General features: G+C 39.2%; 1 protein-coding gene across 1 annotated transcript in view; it reads left to right on the top strand.

Moving 5' to 3' along the window:
• Positions 1-25699, top strand: part of ME1 (malic enzyme 1) — a 189657-nt gene that overhangs the window by 16002 nt on the left and 147956 nt on the right. The window contains exons 2-3 of the mRNA XM_029223996.1: positions 13036-13169; positions 18424-18573. Coding sequence (XP_029079829.1) covers positions 13036-13169; positions 18424-18573 — 284 coding nt within the window. The remainder of the gene's footprint in view (positions 1-13035; positions 13170-18423; positions 18574-25699) is intronic.

Genomic DNA, 25699 nt, shown 5'->3' with positions numbered 1-25699 from the left:
ATTCTTCTAGGTCTTTGTTAAATATTTCTTGCATCTTCTTGATCTTTGCCTCCATTCTTTTTCCAAGGTCCTGGATCATCTTCACTATCATTATTCTGAAATCTTTTTCTGGAAGGTTGCTTATCTCCATTTCATTTAGTTGTTTTTCTAGGGTTTTATCTTGTTCCTTCATCTGGTACATAGCCCTCTGCCTTTTCATCTTGTCTATCTTTCTGTGAATGTGGTTTTTGTTCCACAGGTTGCAGGATTGTAGTTCTTCTTGCTTCTGCTGTCTGCCCTCTGGTGGGTGAAGGTATGTAAGAGGCTTGTGCAGTTTTCCTGATGAGAGGGACTGGTGGTGGGTAGAGCTGGGTGTTGCTCTGGTGGGCAGAGCTCAGTAAAACTTTAATCTTCTTTAATCTGCTGATGGGTGTGGCTGGGTTCCCTCCCTACTGGTTGTTTGGCATGGGGAGACCCAACACTGGAGCCTACTTGGGCTCTTTGGTGGGGCTAATGGCTGACTCTGGGAAGGCTCAGGCCAAGCAGTACTTCCCAGAACTTCTGCTGCCAGTGTCTTTGTCGTCATGGTGAGACACAGCCACCCCCTGCCTCTGCAGGAGACCCTCCAACACTAGCAGGCAGGTCTGGTTCAGTCTCCTATGGGGTCACTGCTCCTTCCCCTGGGTCCCAGTGCACACACTACTTTGTGTGTGCCCTCCAAGAGTGGAGTCTTTTTTTCCCCCAGTCCTTTCGAAGTCCTGCAATCAAATCCCATTAGCCTTCAAAGTCTGATTCTCTAGAAATTCCTCTTCCCGTTGCCGGACCCCCAGGTTGGGAAGCCTGACACAGGGCTCAGAACCTTCACTCCAGTGGTGGACTTCTGTGGTATAAGTGTTCTCCAGTCTGTGTGTCACCCACCCAGCATTTATGGGATTTGATTTTATTGTGATTGTGTCCCTCCTACCATCTCATTGCGGCTTCTCCTTTGTCTTTGGATGTGGGGTATCTTTTTTGGTGAGTTCTAGTGTCTTCCTGTCAATGATTGTTCAGCAGTTAGTTGTGATTCCAGTGCTCCCGCAAGAGGGAGTGAGAGCACGTCCTTCTCCGCCATCTTGAACCAATTCTAGGTTGACGGTTGTTTTCCTTCAATGCTTTAATAATGCCATTTCTCTTCCTCTTGGCCTCCCTTATTCCTGATGAGAAATCTGCAGTCATTTGAAATGTCATGTGTATGTGATGTCATTTTTCTTTGGCTCATTTAAAGATGTTTTCTTTATTTTTTAGTTTTCAGCAACTTGAATATAATTTTTCTGGGTTTGGATTTCTTTATCTTCTTGGGGTTTGCTGAGCTTCCTGAGTTTTTCAGTTTATGTTTTGTGCTAAAATTGGTACGCTTTTAGCCATTATTTCTCCAAATGTTTTTTCTTTTTCCTCTGCTTTTGGATTCTGTTGAAATAAGTAGTAGGCCTTTTGGTATTGTCCCACAGGTTCCTGCGCCTCTGACTTTTTTTCCAGTCTTTTTTTTCTTTTTTCTTTTCAGATGGTTAATTTCTAATTATCTATCTTTAAGTTAATTGAGTCTCTGCTCTTATACCTCGTTTCTGTTCTTGAGCCCATCCAGTGAATATTTTATGTCAGTTATTGTATTTTTTAGTTCTAAAATTTCCATTTGGTTTTTTATAGCTTTTCTTTCTTGGCCAAGACTTTTTATCTTTCCATTTGTTTCAAAATGTTTGGCCCTTATTCTTTGTGGTATAGTTGCAGTAACATTGTAAGTTTTCATGTGATAATTCCATTGTATGTGTCATCTCAGGACTGGCGTTTGTTGATTTTTTTCCCTTTGAGAATTAACACTTTCCTGTTCCTTTATATGCTGAGTAGTTTTTGCATGTATTCTGGATATTTTGCATATTAGGAGACTCTAGGTTTTGGTTAAATCCTCAAGGGAATGCTGTTCTTTTTAGTTTTTTGCAGCCACTCAGCCTGGTTAGGTCAGTTTGAAAGTTGGACTCACGTTCTATGGGTTGTGGTTCCAGTATCAATTATGTTTTCAAAGCCTACTTTGTCATTCTGCTTGGATCTGTTCATCATGTGTACTGCTTAGTGGCCAGTGTAGGATCTATGCAGTGGTTTACTCTATAGTTTAGTTCTGAGGTCCTTTGTTATGCTGTTTAAGATCAGATCTATACATGCATATCTTAGAGGTGACCTCAGGAGTTTATGTACAACTTTATGAGATTACTTTCTTGAGGTTCCTTTTCTCTGTGATCTTTCTGATACTTTTTGTCTTCCTGAGGTCCCCTCTTTCCAGCCCAGTAGCCAGAAAACTGGGCCTTTAGTTTCCCCGTTCTGCTATGTGTTTCCTCCAGGTGCATTATGTATCTGGGGCCAGGTTTTACTGGAAGACAGAGAAAAATGCAACAGACATTTGACCCTTGATCTTGGGACCATTGCTCCTTTGTTTAAAAAGAATGATTTTCCTCCCTCAGAATTTTAGACATCTGCAGTGGCTTCTGCCACCCACTATGGGATTGCCTGGGGGTTGGGACTGGAGAGAATGGAAAATAATAGTGAATCTCCCTCCTCTGTGACCTTTGAAAGAGTACCCTTTTCTGATTCTTGGACCAGAAGGAGAAATCTTCTGTTGGCACTCTTTTTGCCTGCACTCAGTTGCATTCGCAGCCTTTGTGCTGCTTTTTGAGTCAAGGTCAGTTGATTACAGAGGGATATGAAAAAAAAAAAGCCAGGTCATACTGGAGGGCAAACTCCAAGAAATGTCACTGATGCTTTGGTGGTACCTTGGATTCTGGTCTTCTTCCCCAGTTCTTCTCCTACCATTTACCCTTCAGAGTTTTCACATGGCTGCTCAGTGCATTGTATGCAAGGTCTATAGTTGGATTTAGTGGGAGAGACAAGGAAAAGTATGCTTATACCATCTTGCACAGGACCAGAACCCTTAGATTGTTATTTTAAAGGTGGGAATGTGTGAAACTAAGTCTAACTTGATTTTAAGTTTCAGGGGAAAAAAAAATGGGGGAATCAGCTCTCAAATGTTTATTCACATTTTTTTTGCCCAGTTTACTGGGGACATATTTTCTACAGCCAAATAAATATTAGTAATAAAGGTTATTCTGTGGAAAATGGTTCATTTCTATGTAGAGTTCTGTGGAAATATTTCTGTATTCTAAGGATTTAGAAAGATGATTTTTTTTTTTTTTACATCTATATAGTACTTCACTTCTGTTCCTCTTCATGTTGTGATGAAAAAAATACTACAGAAATTACAAGATTCAAAGTTCCTTGGTGGAGGTGGGTTGCAGGGTGGTTATGCTGGTTTGTATTATAGCTTCATCTTTCAACATAGCTGCTCATAGGCCCTGGAATATAGTTAAGTATTCTGCAAAAAAAAAGTTTATTGAAGGGATAAATGAGGGATCATTCTTGAAGTCATTCTTATAGCTCTGTTCTACCTTTCACATGTGGCCATAACCTCTCCACAGGTCACATGCCACTTGAGGGATGTTTATGCTGTTGGGTGTGTGTTGGAGAATCTCTTCCCTTTAGTGAGTATAAGGATGACCAGTGTATCATTTAGAATTAGACTTTGCGGGCTTCCCTGGTGGCACAGTGGTTGAGGGTCCGCCTGCCGATGCAGGGGACACGGGTTCGTGCCCTGGTCTGGGAGGATCCCACATGCTGCGGAGCAGCTGGGCCCGTGAGCCATGGCCACTGAGCCTGCGTGTCTGGAGCCTGTGCTCCACAGCGGGAGAGGCCACAACGGTGAGAGGCCTGTGTACTGCAAAAAAAAAAAAAAGAAACAACAACAACAACAACAAAAAAAAAGAAATAGAATTAGACTTTGCTACATATAACAAACAAAAAACAACAAAACAGCAGTGACTCACTTAAGACCTAGCTTATTTCTCTTTCACCCATGAAGGAACTTAGAGGTAGACAGTCTGGGGCTGTTTGGTGGGTCCACAGAGTCATCAGGGACATCGCTGCTCTGCCGTCTTCAAGAGCACTTCTTGGTCCTAACCAGCTGTAGGTTTATAGACATCATCTACTATTTCCAAGCTGGCCACTGGAAGAAATGAGAGGAACACAAGAAGGCCTCCTTTCCAGTGGAGTCAGCTTTCTTTAAGGAGCCTTTCCCACAATGCACGCAACACTTCTGCTTCCATATCATTGCTCAGGACTTCGTCACATTCCACAGTCTGGAATGGTAGTCTTTCACCTGATACATGACCGCCCTACATAATATTAGGATTTTCTTGCTGGGGAGGAAAGGGAGAACAGATGTTACAGTAGGCAACTGGCCGTCTCTGCCCAAGCCAGAGCTGCCGGAAACATAAGGAAAGTGATTTAACCAACGTAAATAAGAAATACGATCATCTTATTCTTGGAAAATGAGATAAATGGTTCTTAATATGTTTTACTATCCTTACAGGTTCACTGTATAAAAATAAATACACAAAAATATGACAGGTTTGTTTCCCTCCCATTTCTGTGCCCCGGCTAGCTGTTTTCCCTTGCTGGAGGTAACTGCTGCTTCTGGTGACCAGGGTTTCCATTATAGACCAGAAATATTCTACAAAGTGTGTTTTTAAATATTGTTTGAAGTTAATTTTCATATGTTAAGTTGTCACTGATGTAGGGTTTGAATCCCTTAGTGTGGTGGAGAGGAGGTGGTGGTATACAGGGAACGGGCGCAGTTGTGAGGAAGTGTGTGAATTAGACGGAGACGCGGAAAACAGGGAGTCGTGGTCCCCGGCTGAGTCCTTTGTTAGTTGCCTGGTACTCTGAAACTGGTTCTGAAGCATGGCTTTTTCTTTCTTCACTGAGCCACCTTGAGTATCGGGATTCCTCAGTGTAGGAGTCACACATACTGTGTGGTGAGTGCTGCCGGCTCCCTGGTAGCATTTTCATGAGACGGCATAACTCACCAGGAAAACAACAACGACAACTAGATTTAAGGTTTAAAACTTTAACTAGTCAACAGGGCTTGCCTCTTTGATCATTCTTCCCACAGCTGGTGTTTCCTTCACTCTGCTCTCTCCAAGAAGCCACACTTTTCTACATCGGGGTTTGTGCCTCTCTTTCTGGCATTACCACCTCCAGCGTTTCAGCTGGTCAACCCCTCCTCTTCTACTTGTCCTTAGATCTCAGTTGAACCTCACTGCTCAGTGAGCTCTTCCTTTTTAACCCTCCAGATGAACTTAGATCTTAAGTTTTGCCTTTTCTTTCCCCTGTTCTTATCACATTGTTATTTTAGAGTTATTTGTGTAGCTATTCCTATAATGTCCTGTTAAGCTCTCTGGACTGCAAACTTCATGAAGCTTTGAACCACATTTAGCATGTCAGTGTTCCACTGGTTTAGTGCCTGTAAGCATTGTGAGCATTCACTCAACAAATACTTGTTGAAAAATATTTGGTGAGCATGATGATTAATTTTGTATCCACTTGACTGGGCCACTGGGTGCCCAGATGTTTGCTCAGATATTATTTGGGATATGTCTAGGAGGGTGTCTCTGGATGAGATTAACATTTGAATCGGTAGACTGAGTGAAGCACACTTCCCTCCCTCATGTGGGTGGGCCTCATTCAATCTGTTGAAGGCCTGGATAGAACAAAAGGGCTGACCCTTCTGTGAGTAAGAGGGAACCCCTCTTGCTGGACCGCCTACAGGCTGGGACACCAGTTTTTTCCTACCTTTGGACCTGAACTGAATCTTTGGTTCTTCCTGGGTCTTGAACTTACTGGCCTTCACACTAGAACCATACTGTTGGCACTCCTGGTTTCTCCAGCCGTTGAACTTGGACTAGACCTACACCATTGGCTCTTCCGAGTCTCCAGCCTGCCGACTTCAGATCTGGAGACTTGTTGGCTTCCATAATTTCAGTGCCTTATCGTAAATTTCTCCACATGTATGCTGTATATTCATACACCCTACTGGCTCTGTTTCTCTGGAGAACCCCGATCAATACAGTGAGCTTCACAGTCTTCCATAAAATAACTCTGAGAGGAGATAAAATGTTTCTGAAAATCTCAACTGTGGATCTGAAGTAAGAAAGCCATCTTGTGGTGTTTCTGGGAATATCATGTGAAGTATACATCCCTTAGGACACCGAAGCATAATTTTCTGCAATAATTCTTAACATGTTTTTTGCCCAAGTCCCCTTTGGAAATTTGGTGAAGTCTGTGACTCCTTAAATCACTGGTTTAAATAGTGTTTGAAATAAAGAGTGTTACAAAAGAAACCGATTATATTGAAATATAGATATCAGAATATTGAAAAAATAAATGTGGGATATTATAAGATATATTCCTCTTTAGGCTGACCGGTAGAAATGTCTTTTTGTCATACCAAGTTGATCTTGAATACCTGGTTCAAAGTCATTTTAAAAAGCTGTTACAAGTGGATTAATTTAATTAAATAATCTAATGTATGTGTGGAAAGCGCAATTGTTATTTGAGAGATTTCAAATCATGAGCACTCTGTATTAGTGCACATATGAAAAAATTTTAGTTTGAATTTGAATTAGGTGTGTTGGTTATTCAAAATAGAGCTACAGAGAACTGAACTACATGAAACTGAAAAGTTGTTTCAGATCCATATATTTATCCATTTGTTTATTTAAAATTGATCGAGGCACTGCTCCATCCTGATGTTGGATTAGGTGCTGTCATACAGACATGAATAGCATAGTGCCTGTCCGTCAGAAGCACCTAGATCTCTGGGTGAAATAGTAGTTAAACAGAAATAATGAAATATGGGAAGTTCCATGATAGAAGTACGTGGTGCTGTAGGAGAACATTGGAGGACACCTCCCTAATCCAGAGAGAAGGAGGAAGGCCACCATTCAGGAATCGGCAAGGGTCATTTACAAATTCATGTGTGATTTAATTGGTAACTCAGTGTATTGGATTGCTGTCTACTTTGAGGCTGTAGATTCTTCTACCTCAAAGAGGGAGGAAATCAAATGAAGGCACAATAGAGAGTTACCTTGTGGTCCTGATCTTTCTGGTTCACTGTCTTGAGTATTCGCTTTACTTATTATCATAGGCATATTTAGAGGGTTTTGTCTGAGTCACATGTATAGTATATTTGTTAGAATAGCGTAAATGTCCATGTGATTACTAGAGACTCTTCTGGCGATGGGTATTACCCATTTGGTTTGGATTATTCATATACATTTCAATCCGTGATCTTAGACTTGGTTTTATCGTTTGTGTACATTGGTAGTTTCAATAGTTTATTAAGAATTACCAGTCTGCTTCCTTAACAGGGACTTTTCTCTACAGTGAAATTTGCCTTAAACTTCTTGAGAACAGTAGAACTCCATTCTGCTGAAAGGATTTTGAAACCTCATTAATGATTTTAAGACTTACGTTTGGAAAATATAGTGTTGACATTGATGGGTAACAATTTCTCAGCCTTATAAGGAATCTATAAAGTTCTGACTTTTAAGTAAGAAATACTTGACCTAATTAAACATCTCATCTGATATTTTAAAAATCCTTTTGCTCCCTTAGGTAGAGGTATTCTTTCTTTTTTAAAATTGAGCAAACATTACTTAAACTACAATGTAGTTATACTTGCTGTATCCTGTAATACCTAGATGAAATAAGTTTGGGGTATTGTACAATTATGATATTTTCTTATAAGTTTTAGGGTATCTAGGGCCAAGTGTATTTTAGATATATTTTTATAATCATTACTTATATCAGTTTAAATTACTTTATATCAGATATCTGTAAGAATTAATTGCTATGTAATAAAGCCAAATATTTTTTCTTAAAGATGTTAATATATTGATTTTAAATAATTGATTTTTCTGTCTCTTAAAGGAGACTATTACCAGAGAACTTGACTGCACAGCTGAATGCATTCAAAATAATCATATTATTTTTCTGATGTAAACTTTACCTTGGAAATGTATATTCCATCTGGCTGATGGTTTTTTTGAAGAAATGAGATTGTATACCACCAGGAAAATTTTAAAAGTTATTATCTATGTTGTCAATTAGAATTAAAAAAAAATCAGTTTCAAAGGACAATTTTTGGCAATCTGGAAGACTTGGGGGAAGGAACCATTCAGTAGAATGTGTCCAGGGCAAATGTCCAGTATCTCCTCTCATTCTATAGATATGAAATATGCACATAAACTATGTTAATACATTTGAAATTATTATATTAAAACTAAAGCTCAATTTGATCTCTTTATTTCAGAACAATAAATAATAAAAATGTAAAGGTCTCTCCTTTCGTACTTTTTACATATAAATAATTTCTCCCCAAAATTACTGTCAACAAAATTGTAAAACATATTTTCATAAGACCTTTTAGGACAGATATGCCATATTATCTGTAATGTCACATTTATCAAATCTGTATGTAGTTCAGTCAAAATCATAAGTTATGAAAAAAATTTGGTAAAGAAATTGAAGACAAATTAGCTTTTAAAAAAGGTATTTTAAAATTTGGAATGTGAAATGCATCCATAATTTGCTAAGCAAACTAAGTCATTTTAATTATATTCTTTTCACATGAGCAAATTAGCTGCTGAATTGATTTTTTAATAGAACCTAATAAAATTTAGCACAGTGAAATTCTCTCTTTCTGGTATATACTTCTCTTTTTTTTTTTTTGCGGTACGCGGGCCTCTCACTGTTGTGGCCTCTCCCATTGCAGAGCACAGGCTCCGGACGCGCAGGCCCAGCGGCCATGGCTCACGGGCCCAGCCGCTCTGCAGCCTGTGGGATCTTCCCGGACCGGGGCACGAACCCGCATCCCCTGCATTGGCAGGCGGACTCTCAACCACTGCACCACCAGGGAAGCCCTACTTCTTTTCGTTTTGACAAGTGTACAATGTTGTGTAACCAGCGCCACAATCAAGAAAAGTTCCACCACCTCGAAAATATTCCCTCGTGCTGCCCCTTTGTAGTCAGCTCTTCTCTCCACTCCCCGACCCGAGAACTGATCTTTTTAATCCTTATAATTTTGCTGCTTCCAGAATGTCAAATAAATGAAGCCATGCAGTATGTAACCTTTTGAGTCTGGCTTCTTTCATTAGCATAATGCATTTGCAGTTCATTTATGTTTCTTGTTTCAGTAGTTTTTCTTTTTTACTATTGAGTAGTATTCTTGTGTACCGATGTAGCTTAGTTGTTTCAGGTTTTTTGCGATTATTACTTTCCACTGTCTTTTCTACTTCTTTAAACCTTCTTTCTTCACTTTTCTGCTTTGTCTTCTCCGAAACATATAATAGCAACTGTATAGTTATGGCAAATCAGTAATTGATTAATGATTTATTAATGATTAATGTGTTAATCCAACACATTTTTTGTTGATCACCTACAAAGTGATGAGTATTATTCTGGGCACTAGGGATTCACTGGTTGAATAAAACATACAAACATCTCTGCCCTAATATGATTATGGCTTCAAACATTAAAATTAATGAATTCTGTTATAATGCATTACCATACATGTAGAAATTATCTTAAAGATTTTTGTGATTTAGGTAATGTTTTCCTTTTTGCCATTCAGCTTGATTATTTTTAGTCATTATACAGGGAAAAAAGAAAAACTACTGAAGTTCGTTGGAAGCATTAAAGACTGTTAGTGTGGAATATAGATCCTATTCGTTGTTTTTATGGCAATAGTTTCTAATAAATTACTCAGGACAAAGTTTCTTTCTCAGTTATGTTTGCTCTGTGCAAACATGGTTTCTAATATAAGTCTCCTGTTATGCCAGGAATTTTGTTTTCATTTTTGCTTGAGAGTCTCAGTTTTCTCAAGAAGATATACATAGATTAATCAGTAGAGTCTAGAAGAATAGTTGTCCTGTTTGTTGCCCTCAGCAGTGAAACAACATACCATTCTGCTGTGTAGGGATCTAGTCCAAAAGGTTTTTTAAGGAGGAAGGAAAGTAAAAGAAAGAAAAAGAGAAAAACAGGGTTGAACCTAGAGTGTATGAGAACACTTTTAGGTAATTAGGATTATAGGTGATCTGGAAACCTAATATCTGTATAGCTAAGCTTTTCAACTACATAAAAGACTTAGTAGAAGTCATTTGAAAGTTAGAACTTGCATGTGTACTTTGGATACAATGTCCTTTGTTGGATAGGCCCTGCAGGAGAACCCTAGGTAAAAATTCTTTGAAACAGGTATATGTTACCTTAACTTTTTAATAAGGAGAATGTATTAAGTTAGGGTGTCACTGTCAAGTTTTAGATGTAACTGACCTGTTTATAAATTTCTGCAAAATATATTAATATGTCTTTGTTAGTATGAAAAAATGCATTAGAGAGCCGGAATTATTACATTGTTCAAAATTCAACTTATTGTTTCTCTGAATACTTTTTGGGAAGCTGCTGGTTGGTAGGAATCACATTGATGTGTCATTCTTAAAACTGCTGTATATATTTAAAAATTTTCAGGGGTTTTAAGATTTAAGTTTACATATTCATTGATTTTTTTAAAAATTCACAAAGAGTACTAATAGGATATGAATCCAGTCATAGGACTTTAACTCTTTAACTTGGCCCAGTTCTTCAGATTTCTAAGCCCTAGTGGTTTGTTTGTTTCTGTTTAAGAGTTGAATTTGTACTTTAGTGCGTGTTGGAAAATTTGGCTAACAGCCTATGGGAGTTTGTAGTTACTAAACGTCAAAGAATATAGCAAGAGATATCCAGGTGGCGTTATCATTTACATGGCATAAGGTATGGTAAACCTGTTAGACTGAGGAATTGTTTCAGACCAAACATTGGAAAATTCATATAAAAAGACTGGCTAATGACACCAATAAATGAGTTAATGCCATTATAAAGAGAAAGAACGAGCATATGTTAGTACTTCCGATAATGAGCCTTATTCTCAGAATATCAATATTTTCATTATTATTTTTACAGGCAGATTTTCAAGGGCATAACATTCAAAAGTTTGCTGCTTCTTCACATATATTCATATGTTTTTGAGACTTTAACTTCAGCCTAGCTTTTTCCCCATTTTTAATTTCCAAGTTTTCATTTCAAGCTAGAGAGAAGTCTATTGTCTTCTTTTTCAAATACATTACTGTATATGATTCTGCTTCATTTCTAGGAAGCAGACATTTTACATTATATCTTTATATTTTAAAGTATTTTACTTTATGTCCTTATAAAAAGTTTTATTTTATATCTTTATAACAAGTTGTGCTTTTAGCAGGTGAAGTATGCCTTCCATTTTGTAGATTCCTTTTTCACAAAAACATCCCTTTCTTGTTACTTTAAATTTTAAATGTAATTTTACCAGGCTTGATAGGCTAGTTTCCTGAGCAGCAGTTTTAATGTTTTTAAAATTTTAATGTCAGTCTCTAAAATATTTAAAACTTTCTATTTATCTTGCACGTTACTGAGGTCTAATGTCAGTTACTGTTCTGAGCACTAGGGATAAAGCAGTGAAAAACAAACAGACAAAATTCCCTGACCTTGTGGAGTTTGCATTCTGGTGGGGACACAAACCACAAATGAAAAAGAAAATGGCATGGAAGGGTTCTAGCAACACCGCAGTGTCTCCTGGTGCGGACGGGGACGCCAGGCAAGAGGATAGAGAGGCTGCGCTGGTCCGCTGTGCTCCAGGCATCTGGGAGGGGGTGATGGCACCAGGCACGGCTGGACACCCTGGATTATCCTCTTGGAGGGGGACCATCCTGCTGCTGTCCACGTGTATTAGAACTCCAGAGGACCCCCGGCTGGGCATGTAATGGGGCTTTTGTAGTGAAGGAATGGCTGCTGGTGGGGCAAAACATCTTGGAAACGGGCACCAGCCGTGCCAATAGCACGTGGAGCAAACCCGCCCATCATCACGTTGGGGCCAGACCCAAAGCAGTCAGTCTAATCTTGGGCTTCAGTATCTCCAGGGAGATCCTAATCTTCCAGATTAATGACTACTGGGTTTATCTGCTATTACTTCCCCTCGTATTATATCCTGGCCAGTCTCCTAGGTCCATTCTGGGTTTTTGTATGCACGCATCAGTTCTATTTTGTTTGCTTGTTTTTGAGCCTCATAGTTTGTAATGCTGTTGTTTTGTACAGTCAGTGTTCATGTAAACAGATGATGTAGGTATAATAATAAGGCTCGAATGGGCTTACTGGGTGAGCCTGGAAAGGCTTTAGAGAGGAGGGAGTGTTTGAGGTATGGCTTGAAAGGAGAGAAGCAGGGAAGGAAGACATTCTTGACTGTGGTATAGTGCAAGAAGAAAGGGGTGCGGCATGTCCAGGCAATGGTGAGAAGTTTTGTGTAACTAGGAGTGTATAATTAGTGGGAGATAGCTTGGGAGAGGAATGTTGGAAAAGGTACCGCGGAATCATAGATAAGGCGTCTCCTGACCTATTTTATACATAGAAACACAGCAGGGGACTTCCCTGGTGGTCCAGGGGTTAAGAATCGGTCTTGCAATGCAGGGGACACTGGTTTGATCCTTGGTCGGGGAGCTAAGATCACACATGTCGCAGGACAACTAAGCCTGTGCGCCACAATTACTGAGCCCACGCGCTCTGCAGCCCGCACGCCACATCTAGAGAGGAGCCCATGCACTGCAACAAAGAGCCCGCATGCCACAACGAAAGATCCCGTGTGCCGCAACTAAGATCTGATGCAACCAATAAATAAATAAAAAAGAAACACAGCAGGTCGCAGGTGACCTACTCATGTTCATCATTTAAAAACCTTTTGTAATAACTACTATTCATTTTTAAATTTAATGGTACTAATATTGATAATTATATCTTCTTTCATTTGTGTGGCTTCAGATAATTTCCTCCTATCCATTGCCTGATTTTATCCTAACATTAAGTGACACAGATCTGAAAATATTATCCTAATATTTAAAGGTGAGGAAAGTGAGGTATGGAGAGATTACATGGTTTACTCAGTCACGTGGCCACGCTTGGAGGGATGCCAGATCTTCTCATTTTCAATTCCATATACTTGTTGGATTTATTTGGTGTGTAGATATGCGTTTTGTCCTTTTCCCCCCTTGAATTATCGTGTTTTCCTTTTCTCCATAGGACTTGGCTTTTACCCTGGAAGAGAGACAGCAATTGAACATTCATGGATTGTTGCCACCTTGCTTCATCAGCCAGGATATCCAGGTCCTTAGAGTAATTAAGAATTTCGAGCATCTGAACTCTGATTTTGACAGGTAACATGTTCCTGAAGGTGATTTTTATATGTCTCATAGGCAACTGTCTAGTTTATTTTTTATCAGATGAGAAAGTTTAAATATTTAGTGCTTTGGAAAGAGTAGCCAACTTCTAGGAAGATTTGCCTGTAAATACAATGATGTTTTGTAAAAAATTTACCCTCTGTAGGAACATTTGAACAAATTAAAATTTTCTAAACTATATCCTCAGAAAGACAACTTTTCTCTTGTGATAAAGTTGTTGCTATGAAGGTGAATTACCAGGAAATGCCATTCCAAACTAGGTGAAAGTGGCTTTGAGTCAGACACTAAGTACGTTGTAGGTGAAAGTGCACTTTTTCATCTTCCAAGCGTGGTTCCGACACTTTTGTGAATTTAGGTCACTTACTTTGTTTAGAACCCAGTTTCCATGTTTGTACAAAGATAAAGGTAACAAAGATAAAGGTACCCTTGGGAATTAGCTAGCCCTAAGTTGAAATTCTGGCTGTATATCACTAGAGCAAACCACTACACCCACTGCCATGACCATTGCATGTGCCTTGCCCTCTACTTTTGATGCTGCCTTTTCTTATTAAGGTGTTAGACCCATCTACACCTCAGTTTTTCCATTTGTGGGTTGAAGAGAATAATAGTTATTTGAAAATATTGTTGCGAAGGTTAGAAGAGAGAGCTAACCCAGTACCTAGTAAGTCTTCGTATTAGTCAGGGTTCTCCAGAGAAATAGAACAGCTAGGATGTGTGAGCGTGTGTGTGTGTGTGTGTGTGCGCGCGCGCGCGCGCGTGCACATACACATAATGAGAGGGAGGGGTTTATTGATTGACTGATTGATTTTGATTTCAAAGAATTGGCTCAAGTGATTTTGGAGGCTTGGTCAGTCCTAAATCTCCAGTTGGAGTCCCAGGGAAGAGCTGCAGTTCAAGTCCAAAGGCAGTCTGCTGGCGCAGTTCTTCTTTTGCTCTGGCGTTGGAGGGAAGGCCAGTCTTTGTTCTATTAACGTTTTCAATTGATTGGATGAGGCTCACACGCATTATAGAGGGTAATCTGCTTTATTCAAAGTACGCCAATTTAAATGTGAATCTCATACAAAAACCGCCTTCGCAGAAACACCCAGAATAGTGGACCAAGTATCTGGGTGCTGTGTCCTAGCCAAGTTGACACATAAAACTAACCACTCCTTTTCAACTTGGCACCCATGCACATCTCCTTAAACTAAACTGAATCTCTGCATAAAGACAATAAAAAGTCCTACCTCTGCCTAACATGATAGAACTATCCCAGGTACAACTGAAAACACACTCTTTCCCCAGAAGAGGATATAAAGCCCTTGGTGCTATTTACCCTTCTCGTTGATACCTCTTGACTTTAATACTATGATGTAAAGTTAACTATACAGTTGACCCTTGGGGACTTCCCTGGTGGCACAGTGGTTAAGAATCTAGCTGCCAATGCAGGGGACACGGGTTTAAATGCTGGTCTGGGAAGATCCCACATGCCTCAGAGCAGCTAAGCCCGTGCACCACAACTACTGAGCCTGAGCTCTAGAGCCTGCAAGCCACAACTACTGAGCCCGCGTGCCACAACTACTGAAGCCCGAGCGCCTAGAGCCCGTGCTCCGCAACAGGAGAAGCCACCACAATGAGAAGCCCGCACACCGCAACGAAGAGTAGCCCCCGCTCGCCGCAGCTGGAGAGACCCTGCATGCAGCGATGAAAAAAAGACCTAATGCAGCCAAAAATAAATATAAATAAATAAATAAATTATTTTTTTAAAAGTATAGTTGACGCTTGAACAACATGGGTTTGAACTGTGCAGGTCCACTTATATTTGGATTTTTTCAATAAATGCATCCTGCATAATCTGTAGTTGATTGAATCAAATGAGGAACTACAGATATGGAGGGCCAACTGTAAGGTTATATGTGGATTTTTGACTGTGTGGGGGTTGGCACCCCAATCTCCACATTGTTCAGGGTCAGCTGTTTTTAAATACTATGATATAAACTCAGTATGTCTTAGGTTACATGATAAAGGGATAAGAGGGAAAAATTATATTTGTCTACATATATTTGTATATATATATTACAAATATATATATATACACATACACGCAAACGTATTCATAACAAAATAAGGAAGAATACACGTGGTAATTACAGTCCTCATTTCTGTAACTGGTCACGTGATTGGAGCTGGTATTTATGACTACTGTCTGCCCGTACCCATTTCACGCTTCCTTTGCCTTCAGCCAGTACCTCAGCCAGTCTTGACTCCTTACCTGGTACAGTGAGCCAGATCTTTAATTCTGGAGGGTCTGGGCTGTTAGTAGTCCTGTCTGAATTGGGTTGTTGTAGTTTCCCATTGACTTTAATCATGGAGGCCCCCTAATGGATCTCTTGTATTCCAGACACCCTCTTCCTTACCTCCATTATGGAGTGGGAGTCCGATTTCCCCTTGAAGTCAGGGTTGGTCACCCCAGCCAGCGCAGTAACTCCCTTCTTTGCCTGTTAGTTCGGAGGCACGCGGTGCCCAAAGTGGCCAGTGGCAGTCTTAACTTCCAGTTCAGTGGAATCATTGTCTCCTGGTGGAAACATTCCTCCCTTTAGAATGAACACTTCTAGGCCAGTGGAGCATCATGTCACAGGGACAGGAAGCAGGAATTTCGCTGGCGGGTCACTGGGGGATAATGGTGAGTGGTGCCACTTCCATTTCCACCCCTGTGATTCCGGGACTTGTGAATGCTGGCTATGGGAGAAATAGAACCATATATTGGATGCGGATTCAGAGCATGTATAACCTCCTGGAGTATCTTGCCCCAGCTTTACAAGGTGTTGTCACCTAGCTGGTGCTGTAACTGAGTCTTCAGAAGGCCATGCCACGATTCTGTCAAGCCAGCTGCTTCAGGATGGTGGGGACATGGTAAGACCAGTGGATTCCAATGAGCAAGGGCCCATTGCCTCACTTCATTTGCTGTGGAGTGAGTTCCTTGATCAGAAGTCATGCTGGGTGGAATTCAGTGGATGAGGCATTTTGTAAGTCCATGGAGGGCAGCTTTGGCAGAAGCATTGTGTGCAGGGAAGGTAAGTCTTCATACAGAGCAAGTGTCTCTTCCAGTGAGAACCAGTGCCGTTCCTTCCGTGATGGAAGCTGTCCAGTGTAATCAACCTGCCACCAGGTAGCTTGCTGATCACACCATGGGATGGCAGCACATCAGGGGCTCAGTGTCGGTCCCTGCTGCTGGCTGATGGGACTCTCAGCAGTGTCTGTGGCCAGGTCCGCCTTGGTGCGTGGAAGTCCCTGTTGCTGAGCCCATGGGCACCCTCCATCCCTGCCATGGCCACTTCTTTTATGAGCCTATAAGTGATGACGGGGCAGCTGAGGACAGAGGCTGACTCAGTTTATTCAACATGTATATTTGCTTCTTAAATTCCTTCACCATCCCTTTTACGTATTTCTTAAGTCCTTCCTTCAGCTGCTTCCATTTTTACTTTATATTCTTTTCCTGAGCCATTTTATCAGCTGCCTCCTCGGAGCTAGTGATTTTCATATTTTTATCACAGACTGTCCCTCAAAGATTTTTGTTTAATTAATTAATTCGTTTATTTATTTTTGGGTGTGTTGGATCTTTGTTGCTGCGTGCAGGCTTTCTCTAGTTGTGGTGAGTGGGGGCTATTCTTTGTTGCGGTGGGCGGGCTTCTCATTGCGGTGGCTTCTCTTGTTGTGGAGCACAGGCTCTAGGTGCGTGGGCTTCAGTCGTTGTGGCTTGCGGGCTCTAGATCACAGGCTCAGTAGTTGTGGCGCGTGGGTTTAGTTGCCCCGTGGCATGTGGGATCTTCCTGGACCAGAGATTGAATCCATGTCCCCTGCATTGGCAGGCGGGTTCTTAACCACTGTGCCACCAGGGAAGTCCCTGTCCCTCAAATATTTATTGAGCATCAACTCAGTATCAGGTGCTCTTTGAGATATTGGGATTGTAGACAATGATCTCTGCCCTCACAGAACTTACCTAAATTATTTTTTAAAAAATATTAAAAAAAAGAAGTAAATAATAAAATAATAAGTAAATTATTTAATATGCTAGAAAGTGACAAGTGCTAATAAAAAAAAGAAAAGGTAGAGCAGGGTATGAGGGATGAGAATGCTGGGGAGCGAGTGGGTAGGGTCAATTTGCATTGTCAGGATGGACTTCATAGAGAAGGTAGGTTATGAGCAAGTAATGAGAGGCAGTGAGGAGGTTAGCCATGAGGAAGTCTGAGGAACAGTGCTCTTTAGCTGGTAGATTCAGGGACCAGCAGGGAGACCTGCGTCTGGAGCAGGATGGGTGAGGGGAAGAATGGTAGGTCAGGAGAGCAGATTAATGAGGTCACGGAGGACAGATTATATAAAGACAGATTGTGGAGGCCACTGACGGACTTTTGCTGTTACTCCGAGTGAAAGGGGGAGCTGTTCAGGGTTTTGAGCAGAAGGTCAACGTGGTCAGAGCTATATTTCCAGAAGACTTGCTGCAGCGTTGAGAATAGAATGTAAGCCGGGAGAGTATTTAGGAGACTCTTACAGGCCAGAGATGATGGTGATTTAGATCCAGGGTGGTAGCAATGAAGGTGTTCAGGTTGGGATATATCTTGAAGCAAAGCCAACATAATCTCTTAATGTAATATAATATATTAGAGATGAGTGTTAGAGACCTTCCAGAGAAGAGGAGAAAATAGCAAAGAAACAGAAAAGGCATGATCAGTGAAACAGGAAAACCAGAGAATCTGCTGACTCTAGTTGTGGCGGGTGGGGGCTACTCTTGGTTGCGGTGCGCGGGCTTCTCATTGCGGTGGCTTCTGTTGCGGAGCATGGGCTCTAGGCACGCGGGCTTCAGTAGTTGTGGTACACGGGCTCAGTAGTTGTGGCTTGCAGGCTCTAGAGCACAGGCTCAGTAGTTGTGGCGCACGGGCTTAGTTGCTCCGCGGCATGTGGGATCTTTCCGGACCAGGGCTGGAACCTGTGTCCCCTGAATTGGCAGGCGGATTCTTAACCCTTGCGCCACCAGAGAAGTCCCTCAGCACTGATATTAACATTTTGAATGACACTAGCTCAGGTTTATGGTACTTCATTTTTTGAGATGATTAGGAATACTTCCAAAGTCTTTTGATCAGATGTTTTCTGTGTGACCTACTGTATACTTGGTTGAGAAATGTTTAGTTAGATTTCTAACAGCTATTGTACAACTTTGTTGGAACATAGATCTAATTATGTCCAATTTCCACAGGTATCTTCTCTTAATGGATCTTCAAGATAGAAATGAAAAGCTCTTTTATAGAGTGCTAACGTCTGACATTGAGAAATTCATGCCTATCGTTTATACACCCACTGTGGGTCTGGCTTGCCAACAATATAGTTTAGCATTTCGGAAGCCAAGGTATGTAAACTCTTAAGTACAATTTGTGTCTTTCTTTATTTTTTTGTAAAGTGTTTGCGATAATTAAAAAGAATTATGGAATGGAATTGAAGTTTTGAAAAATCTAAAACAAACTTCATTGAAAAGAACATTTAAAAATATAGTGTTTTATTTCTGATTTAAGATCATGGGAAAGTATTTTTTCATAAACCAATTTATGTTTCCTTTTACAGACAATAAGTGAGCTTTTTCTTTTTTTGGGAAAAAGTAGTTGATCATAATTAAGCTTGGCTCTGAGATGGTAATTACCACTATTATGTTTGCATTTTACAAGTTAAAACAAAGATTCCCAATTTTCCTGAAAATAAGGAGTATATTGTTTCCTAAATTCAGAGCTGACATTAAACTGGCTCTTTTGTTGATTTCTTTTAAATGAAATTGTAATCACCTTTAAAGATGTATAAAATATATAATATAGTTTTTCTAAAACCATAGCTTTATTTATTATATCACTTTAAATACTTTTGCAGCAAAAAACAATTGAAATAAGTATCAGTGCTTTTAACAGCAGCAACAATAAAAGCTTGAGTTGACTGTATTTGTGCTGCTTATAGTTCTGAATTTAAAGATAAAAAAGAAATGTTTATAAGTTTATACCACAAAAAAAGCCTATTGAAAATACTGTCATTGAAGTGACTATTTTTGAGGTAAGATCTGAAAGTTCGATTGAATATGTAGATTTCTTGAAGGTATATTGATGTAGTGATAGTATTTTGCACACTTGTGCCACATTACCTTTTGTATAAAGAAAAGAATTAGCCACATTACCCCTTGTATAAAGGGAAGAATTATATATAGGTGGTCTGTTAAATTACACTAATAGCACATATCTATGTTGCATTTATATAATGGCTATGTTAACAGTGAATAAATTTTTTTCATAGAAAAACAAGAGTTAGAATTTAGCTGGTAATTGTATTATGACGGATAATTCTTTTTTGAGTATATCAGTATTTTTTAATCTTACAAATAATACATATTCATTATTGAAAGAATGAGAAAATGCATATATACAGAAGGAAGAAATATTTTAAAAATACACAATGTCATCATAGCAAAAATTCCGATACGTACAAATACATACTGTTTTCCTTATAGAAGGGATCATACTGTATAAACTGTTCTTTACCTTACTGTTTCTCTGAGTGACATCATAAAATATATATGTCTGTCCATGTCTATAAAATATATTTCTACGTAAAAACTCTTAATAAAAGTGTAAGTGTGTACATCTTAGCTGTTTTAAAATGTAGTTTAAGCATATTTATTGAAATTCAAAGTTTTCTATGAGATCCTGAGAAGTGCTAACAACTATAAGACATGTAGAAGAGCTTAGCTCAAAGTACTTGGGTTGAAGTTGACATAGAAATCCCAATAGCAACAGTTATTTTTTTGAGCACTTACTAGGTACTAGATTTTCTACGGGCTTGGGATACATTGGTATATATATAAATCTAAAAGCAGAAGAGACAGCGAAACAGAAAGTAATTGTCTAGAGTGTTGGGAGGTAATAAGTGTTATGGGGAAAGAAAGAGTTGAGCAGGAAAAGGGGGATGCGGAGTGTCATGTGCTTTGGGGGAGGGGCGGTAGCTGTTTTACATGGAGTGGACATTGTAGGTTTCATTGGAAGATGATATTGGAGGGTGAGAGGGGGAGATACAAGGGGAAACGTGTACCATAGAGTAGCATAGAGACAGGGTGGAGTGAGAGAGGGCTGAGTAGTAGATGAGGTCACAGATGTAGGATAAATAAGAGGGTACAGAACCTATAGCTTCTTGTCGGCTATTTTGAAGAACGTTGGCTTTTACCATTAGTTAAATGGGTAGAAGAATCAGGTAGCAGCATTGCCGTAAACCTAGTGAGTGATAACAGTGGCTCAGATTAGGAGGGTAGCAATGGAGTTCGGGGTAAGAGTTCAGTTTCTGGATAAAGATAAAGTCCCGAGGACTTCCTGTTGGATTGGAGGCTTCCTAGAGCAGTGGTTAAAAGTATGGGCTCTGGCGTAGATGGCCTATTTTCACTTACTGGTTTTGCCACTTGTTCTAGTGTTGAATAAATTAGTTAACCTTTCTGTGCTTCAGTTTCCTCCTCTGTAACGTGGGGATAATACTACAGCCCAACATCCTTTATCTACATTTTTTAAATCCCAAACTTTGAAAACCAAAACATAAAAAAAGAAAAAATCTCATTTGGGACCAAACCTGATCTATCGGAGCCCATTTGGTGGCAAAATTTGAACTGAATTTATATGGGGATATTTATAGGATTTATGTGACTTAGTGTCATTTTTTTTTTCTTTAGAAGTATTAGTGTATTTGATTATGGGGAGCTTTGTCAGAAATAATCTGATAGGTGTGTAGATAGATGGAGATAGGTAGATAGATAGATACGAAGGAAGGAGAGGAGAGGGAGAGGAAAGGGGAGAGATGGGACGAGATGTAGCAGGGCATTCATAGCAGAATGCTCACAAATGTTGATTCTAGGTGACATATTCATGGTATTAGTCTATCAACTTTTCTGCAATATTTGAAATTTAAGGAATACTTTACTAACAGAGAGAAAGTAAAATTTCCACAAGTGTTTCTAAGTGATCTCTTTATGGCAGTTTTCTGTCATGTTGATTTTTTTTTTGTTTTTGCGATTCGCGGGCCTCTCACTGTTGTGGCCTCTCCCGCTGCGGAGCACAGGCTCTGGACGCGCAGGCTCAGCGGCCATGGCTCACGGGCCCAGCCGCTCCACGGCATGTGGGATCTTCCCAGACCGGGGCACGAACCCGCGTCCCCTGCATCGGCAGGCGGACTCCCAACCACTGCGCCACCAGGGAAGCCCTAAATGATCTCTTTATGGCAGTTTTCTGTCATGTTGATTTTTTTTTGTCATGTTGATTTTTAATGTGTATATTTTGTTAAACTTTTGGTGATTCTGAAGTTCTTTTTTATTGAGATAATATTTGACATGCAATGTTATGTCATCAGGGAGGACGTCTGTGGTTGTGATATCCCTCCTGTTTGTCGACCACCAGCCCGGGTGTCTGGGTCCTGAGTAGACCGTGTCTCCACCTCTTCTACCCATCTCATTGTGGCTCCTTCTTTATATATCTTTATAGTTGTGGATAATCTTTTCTGCTAGTCTTTAGGTTGTTCTCATAGACAGTTGCTCTGTAAGTGGTTGTCATTTTGGTGTGCCTGTGAAGGAGGTGAGTTTAGAATCATCCTACTCCATCATCTTGATCTTGCCCCCACCTTAATTCTTTTTTTTTTGCGGTACGCGGGCCTCTCACTGTTGTGGCCTCTCCTGCTGTGGAGCACAGGCTCCGGACACGCAGGCTCAGCGGCCATGGCTCACAGGCCCAGCCGCTCCGCAGCATGTGGGATCTTCCCGGACCGGGCCACGAACCCGTGTCCCCTGCATCGGCAGGCGGACTCTCAACCACTGCGCCAACAGGGAAGCCCCCCCCCCCCAACTTAATTCTTTAGTAGAATAATTCTCATGGGTTCTCCCATGATTATAAAAAAAGAAACCTGTTTGAAAATGTGTTATGTGACATATATCTAGATATTATATTTAATTAGAAAGGAAATTGTGATTGTGTTCGAATAATGATGGATCTTTCAGGCATCAGTTAGCATCTAGACTATTTTTTTTTTAAGCCCAAATTGACAAATGTCTTTTCAACCTTTCCTACTGCAACAGTAGGTATTCAAAGACATTTAGAAACTAAACAGGAGGATTATACCTCTTGTTATACTTACTTTGTGGGTTTGGTGGTAGCAATTAGGAACATAATTAGTGAAAGTTAAGGGTTAATAGTACAGGTACTGAGCTTAGTACAGTTGCAAATAGGTATATCTTTTGATCTTATACTTTTTTATATATCTTAATGACATGATACTTTCCTATGGCTAGATATTATTTTTCATTTTGAATATGGCATTAAAATCCGGCCAGGCATCCAAAAATAAATTCTTATGTGAATAACTCTACTTGTAACGTTTTTTTCTTGAGGTATGATGCTGGAATATTCATTTGTTGGTGTTGTGTGGAATTTCTTTTCTCTTTGGCATAGATACATCGTGTGGGGTTTTTCAACATGTCGTGGATAATGATTTTTAAGAATGTTGTTGAGTTTGCTTAGATTATCTTGTTCCCATAACATTCAATTCTTGCAGAATTTTCGGTATTTGGTAGTGCGATATGCTTATGTCAACACATCTAATTGTGGCTAATTTGTAGATGATAGAGGTGTGATTGTTGGAAGCTAAAGACAGTTCTTTTTTATATTTTTGCAGAATGCTGATCCTACTGTGTTAGTTAAATTACTTGTATTCTGTGAAACTGTTCTTAAACCAAAGTTTTGTGCAAATTGATAGTGCAGGTTTATGTAAAGGACAGCTAAAGCAGATTTATGTAATTTCTTTGGAAATATTTCTGCCTGCTGTATTTTACACTGCATTTTCCAAGAATCATCTCCTTCTCCTGTAAGTTCTTATTAGCTACATTACCACTTCACCATGCCTGTGGCAGTTAATCGTGTTCCTATTTTTGGTATTTTGAATGTTCTATCAGGTACTCTTGGTCTCTTTTCTTTTTAAATTTAATTTAATTTATTTCAGTTTTTAAATTGAGGTATAATCGACATATTATATTAGTTCCAGGTATATAACGTAATGATTCGATATTTATACATGTTGTGAAATTATCACCACAAGTCTAGTGAACATCCATCACCATACATAGTTACAAAAGAACTTTTTTCTCATGATGTGAACTATTAAGATATACTCTCTGAGCAACTTTCAAGTATGTAAAGCAGTATTATTAACTATAATTGCCATGCTGTATATTATATCCCCAGGACTTACTTATTTTATAACTAGAAGTTTGTAACTTTTGACCTTCACTCACTTCTCCCCGTCCCCCTCCCCCTACTTCTGACAACCAACAGTCTGTTCAATCTGCAAGCTGTTTTTCTTTCCCCTCTTGGTTTCTTTTGTTGTCATTTTACTGTTCATTTAGTTACAACTAGATTGTAAGCATCTAGAGAGAAAGGATCATATTTTAGAATTTATTCCTGTATTTCCCATGCTGTTTTAAGCTTAGTGTCTGGTTGGTGCTGAATGAATGTATGTTGTTTGCTACCTTACAGAAATAGTAACTTAATATTCGTCTATTCATCTACTCATGAAGAAAAACGTAAAGTATTGGTATGATCTTTGTATCTCCTACTGTTTTAAGCTTACTGTTTTAACAGGTAAATTCTCATAAATAATAGATCTGAAAGAAATTAGCTTCATTCCAAGGAATCAGGTTGTGAGGAAGTAAAGCTCTGATTAAATATAGACCATACAACTTTAAACACATAACTACACTCCTTTCAACTAATCTCTATACAGTACATCACTGATACAATTTTGGCAAAAAGGATGAGCTAATAGAAGTTTGTTGGTGATAGTTTTTTTAAAAAAGCATTTCCAAAGTCTGTTCTGACTAGTGCCATTAATTGGTTTGCCAACATTTAGGTGAAAAAAAACATTCAGTGCTCAATTTAATTGGAGAACCAGAGTTAACTAAAATTAAACAGGATTCTTTATTGTAAAATTTCTCAGGATAATACGTATTTTGAAAATTTTTTGATTGAGGAGAATTAGATTTAATATAGATAATATAGTTAACATAATTTTGGCACAAAGTGGTTTTTCCCAAGTAGTGGTTATTACAACTGGTACCATTATAACTCCTGGATTTCTGGATGACTAAAGGAATGATGGTGTCATTCACTGAGTTTCAAAATAATTGAATATGTTTATGAGAGATATAGAAAGTTCTTTTGGGGACATGTTGAGTGTTTTTTTTTTTCTCGGGCGTTTTATTTTATTCTTTATTGAAGTATAAAGAATAAAATAACACATTGATTTACAATGTGTTAGTTTATATGCAGAAATATATATATACATATATATTCTTTTTCATATTCTTTTCCATTATGGTTTATTACAGGATATTGAATATAGTTCCCTGTGTTGTACAGTAGGACCTTGTTTATTTTGCATATAGTAGTTTGTGTTTGTTAATCCCAAATTCCTAATTTATCCCTCCCCCCCTTCCCCTTTGGTAATCATAACTTTGTTTTCTATGTCTGTGAGTCTGTTTCTGTTTTGTAAATAAGTTCGTTTGTATCATATTAGATTCCACATATAAGTGATATCATATTATATTTGTCTTTCTCTTTCTGACTTATTTTACTTAGCACGATAATCTCTAGGTCCATCCATGTTGCTGCAGATGGCATTATTTCATTCTTTGTTATGGCCGAGTGATATTCCATTGTGTGTGTGTGTGTGTGTGTGTGTGTGTGTATATATATATATATATATATCCCACATTTTCTTTATCCATTCATCTGTCGATGGACATTTTGGTTGCTTCCATGTCCTGACTATTGTAAACAGTGCTTCTGTGAACGTTGGCCTGCAGGTATCTTTTAAAATTATAGTTTTGTCCGGATATAAGCCAAGGAGTGGGATTACAGGATCGTATGGCAACTCTATTTTTAGTTTTTTAAGGAACCTCCATACTGTTTTCCATAGTGGCTGCACCAATTTACATTCCCACCAACAGTGCAGGAGGGCTCTCTTTTCTTCATACTGTCTCCAGCATTTATTGTTTTACATTTTAATGATGGCTGTTCTGAACAGTGTGAGGTGATACCTCATTGTAGTTTCAATTTGCATTTCTCTAATAATCAGTGACCTTGAGCATCTTTTCTTGTGCCTGTTAGCCATCTGAAGGGACATGTTGAATTTTAAATGTTTTTGGGACTTCCAAATCGAGGGGAAGTCTAATAGGCAATTAAATGTATGGACCTGGAACTTAATGTATTTAAAGATCCTAGTATTTTAACTCAAACATTATATATGCTACATAAAAGGTACATGTTTTGATTTTGGCAATGATGAAGATTATTAGCAAGTCTAATTGTCAAAGAGAATCAATAAGATGCGGTTTTTTTGCTGATTTTTTTCCCAGAAAATTCTTAGAGAAGTGCATGGAAGGAAATACTAAGATGAACCAAAACAAAATACTAAGA

Source organism: Monodon monoceros, unplaced genomic scaffold (assembly GCF_005190385.1).
Source record: "Monodon monoceros isolate NGI ecotype Baffin Bay Population unplaced genomic scaffold, NGI_Narwhal_1 Super_Scaffold_15, whole genome shotgun sequence".
NCBI lineage: Eukaryota > Metazoa > Chordata > Mammalia > Artiodactyla > Monodontidae > Monodon > Monodon monoceros.
This window is presented reverse-complemented; position numbering and strand designations above follow the sequence as displayed.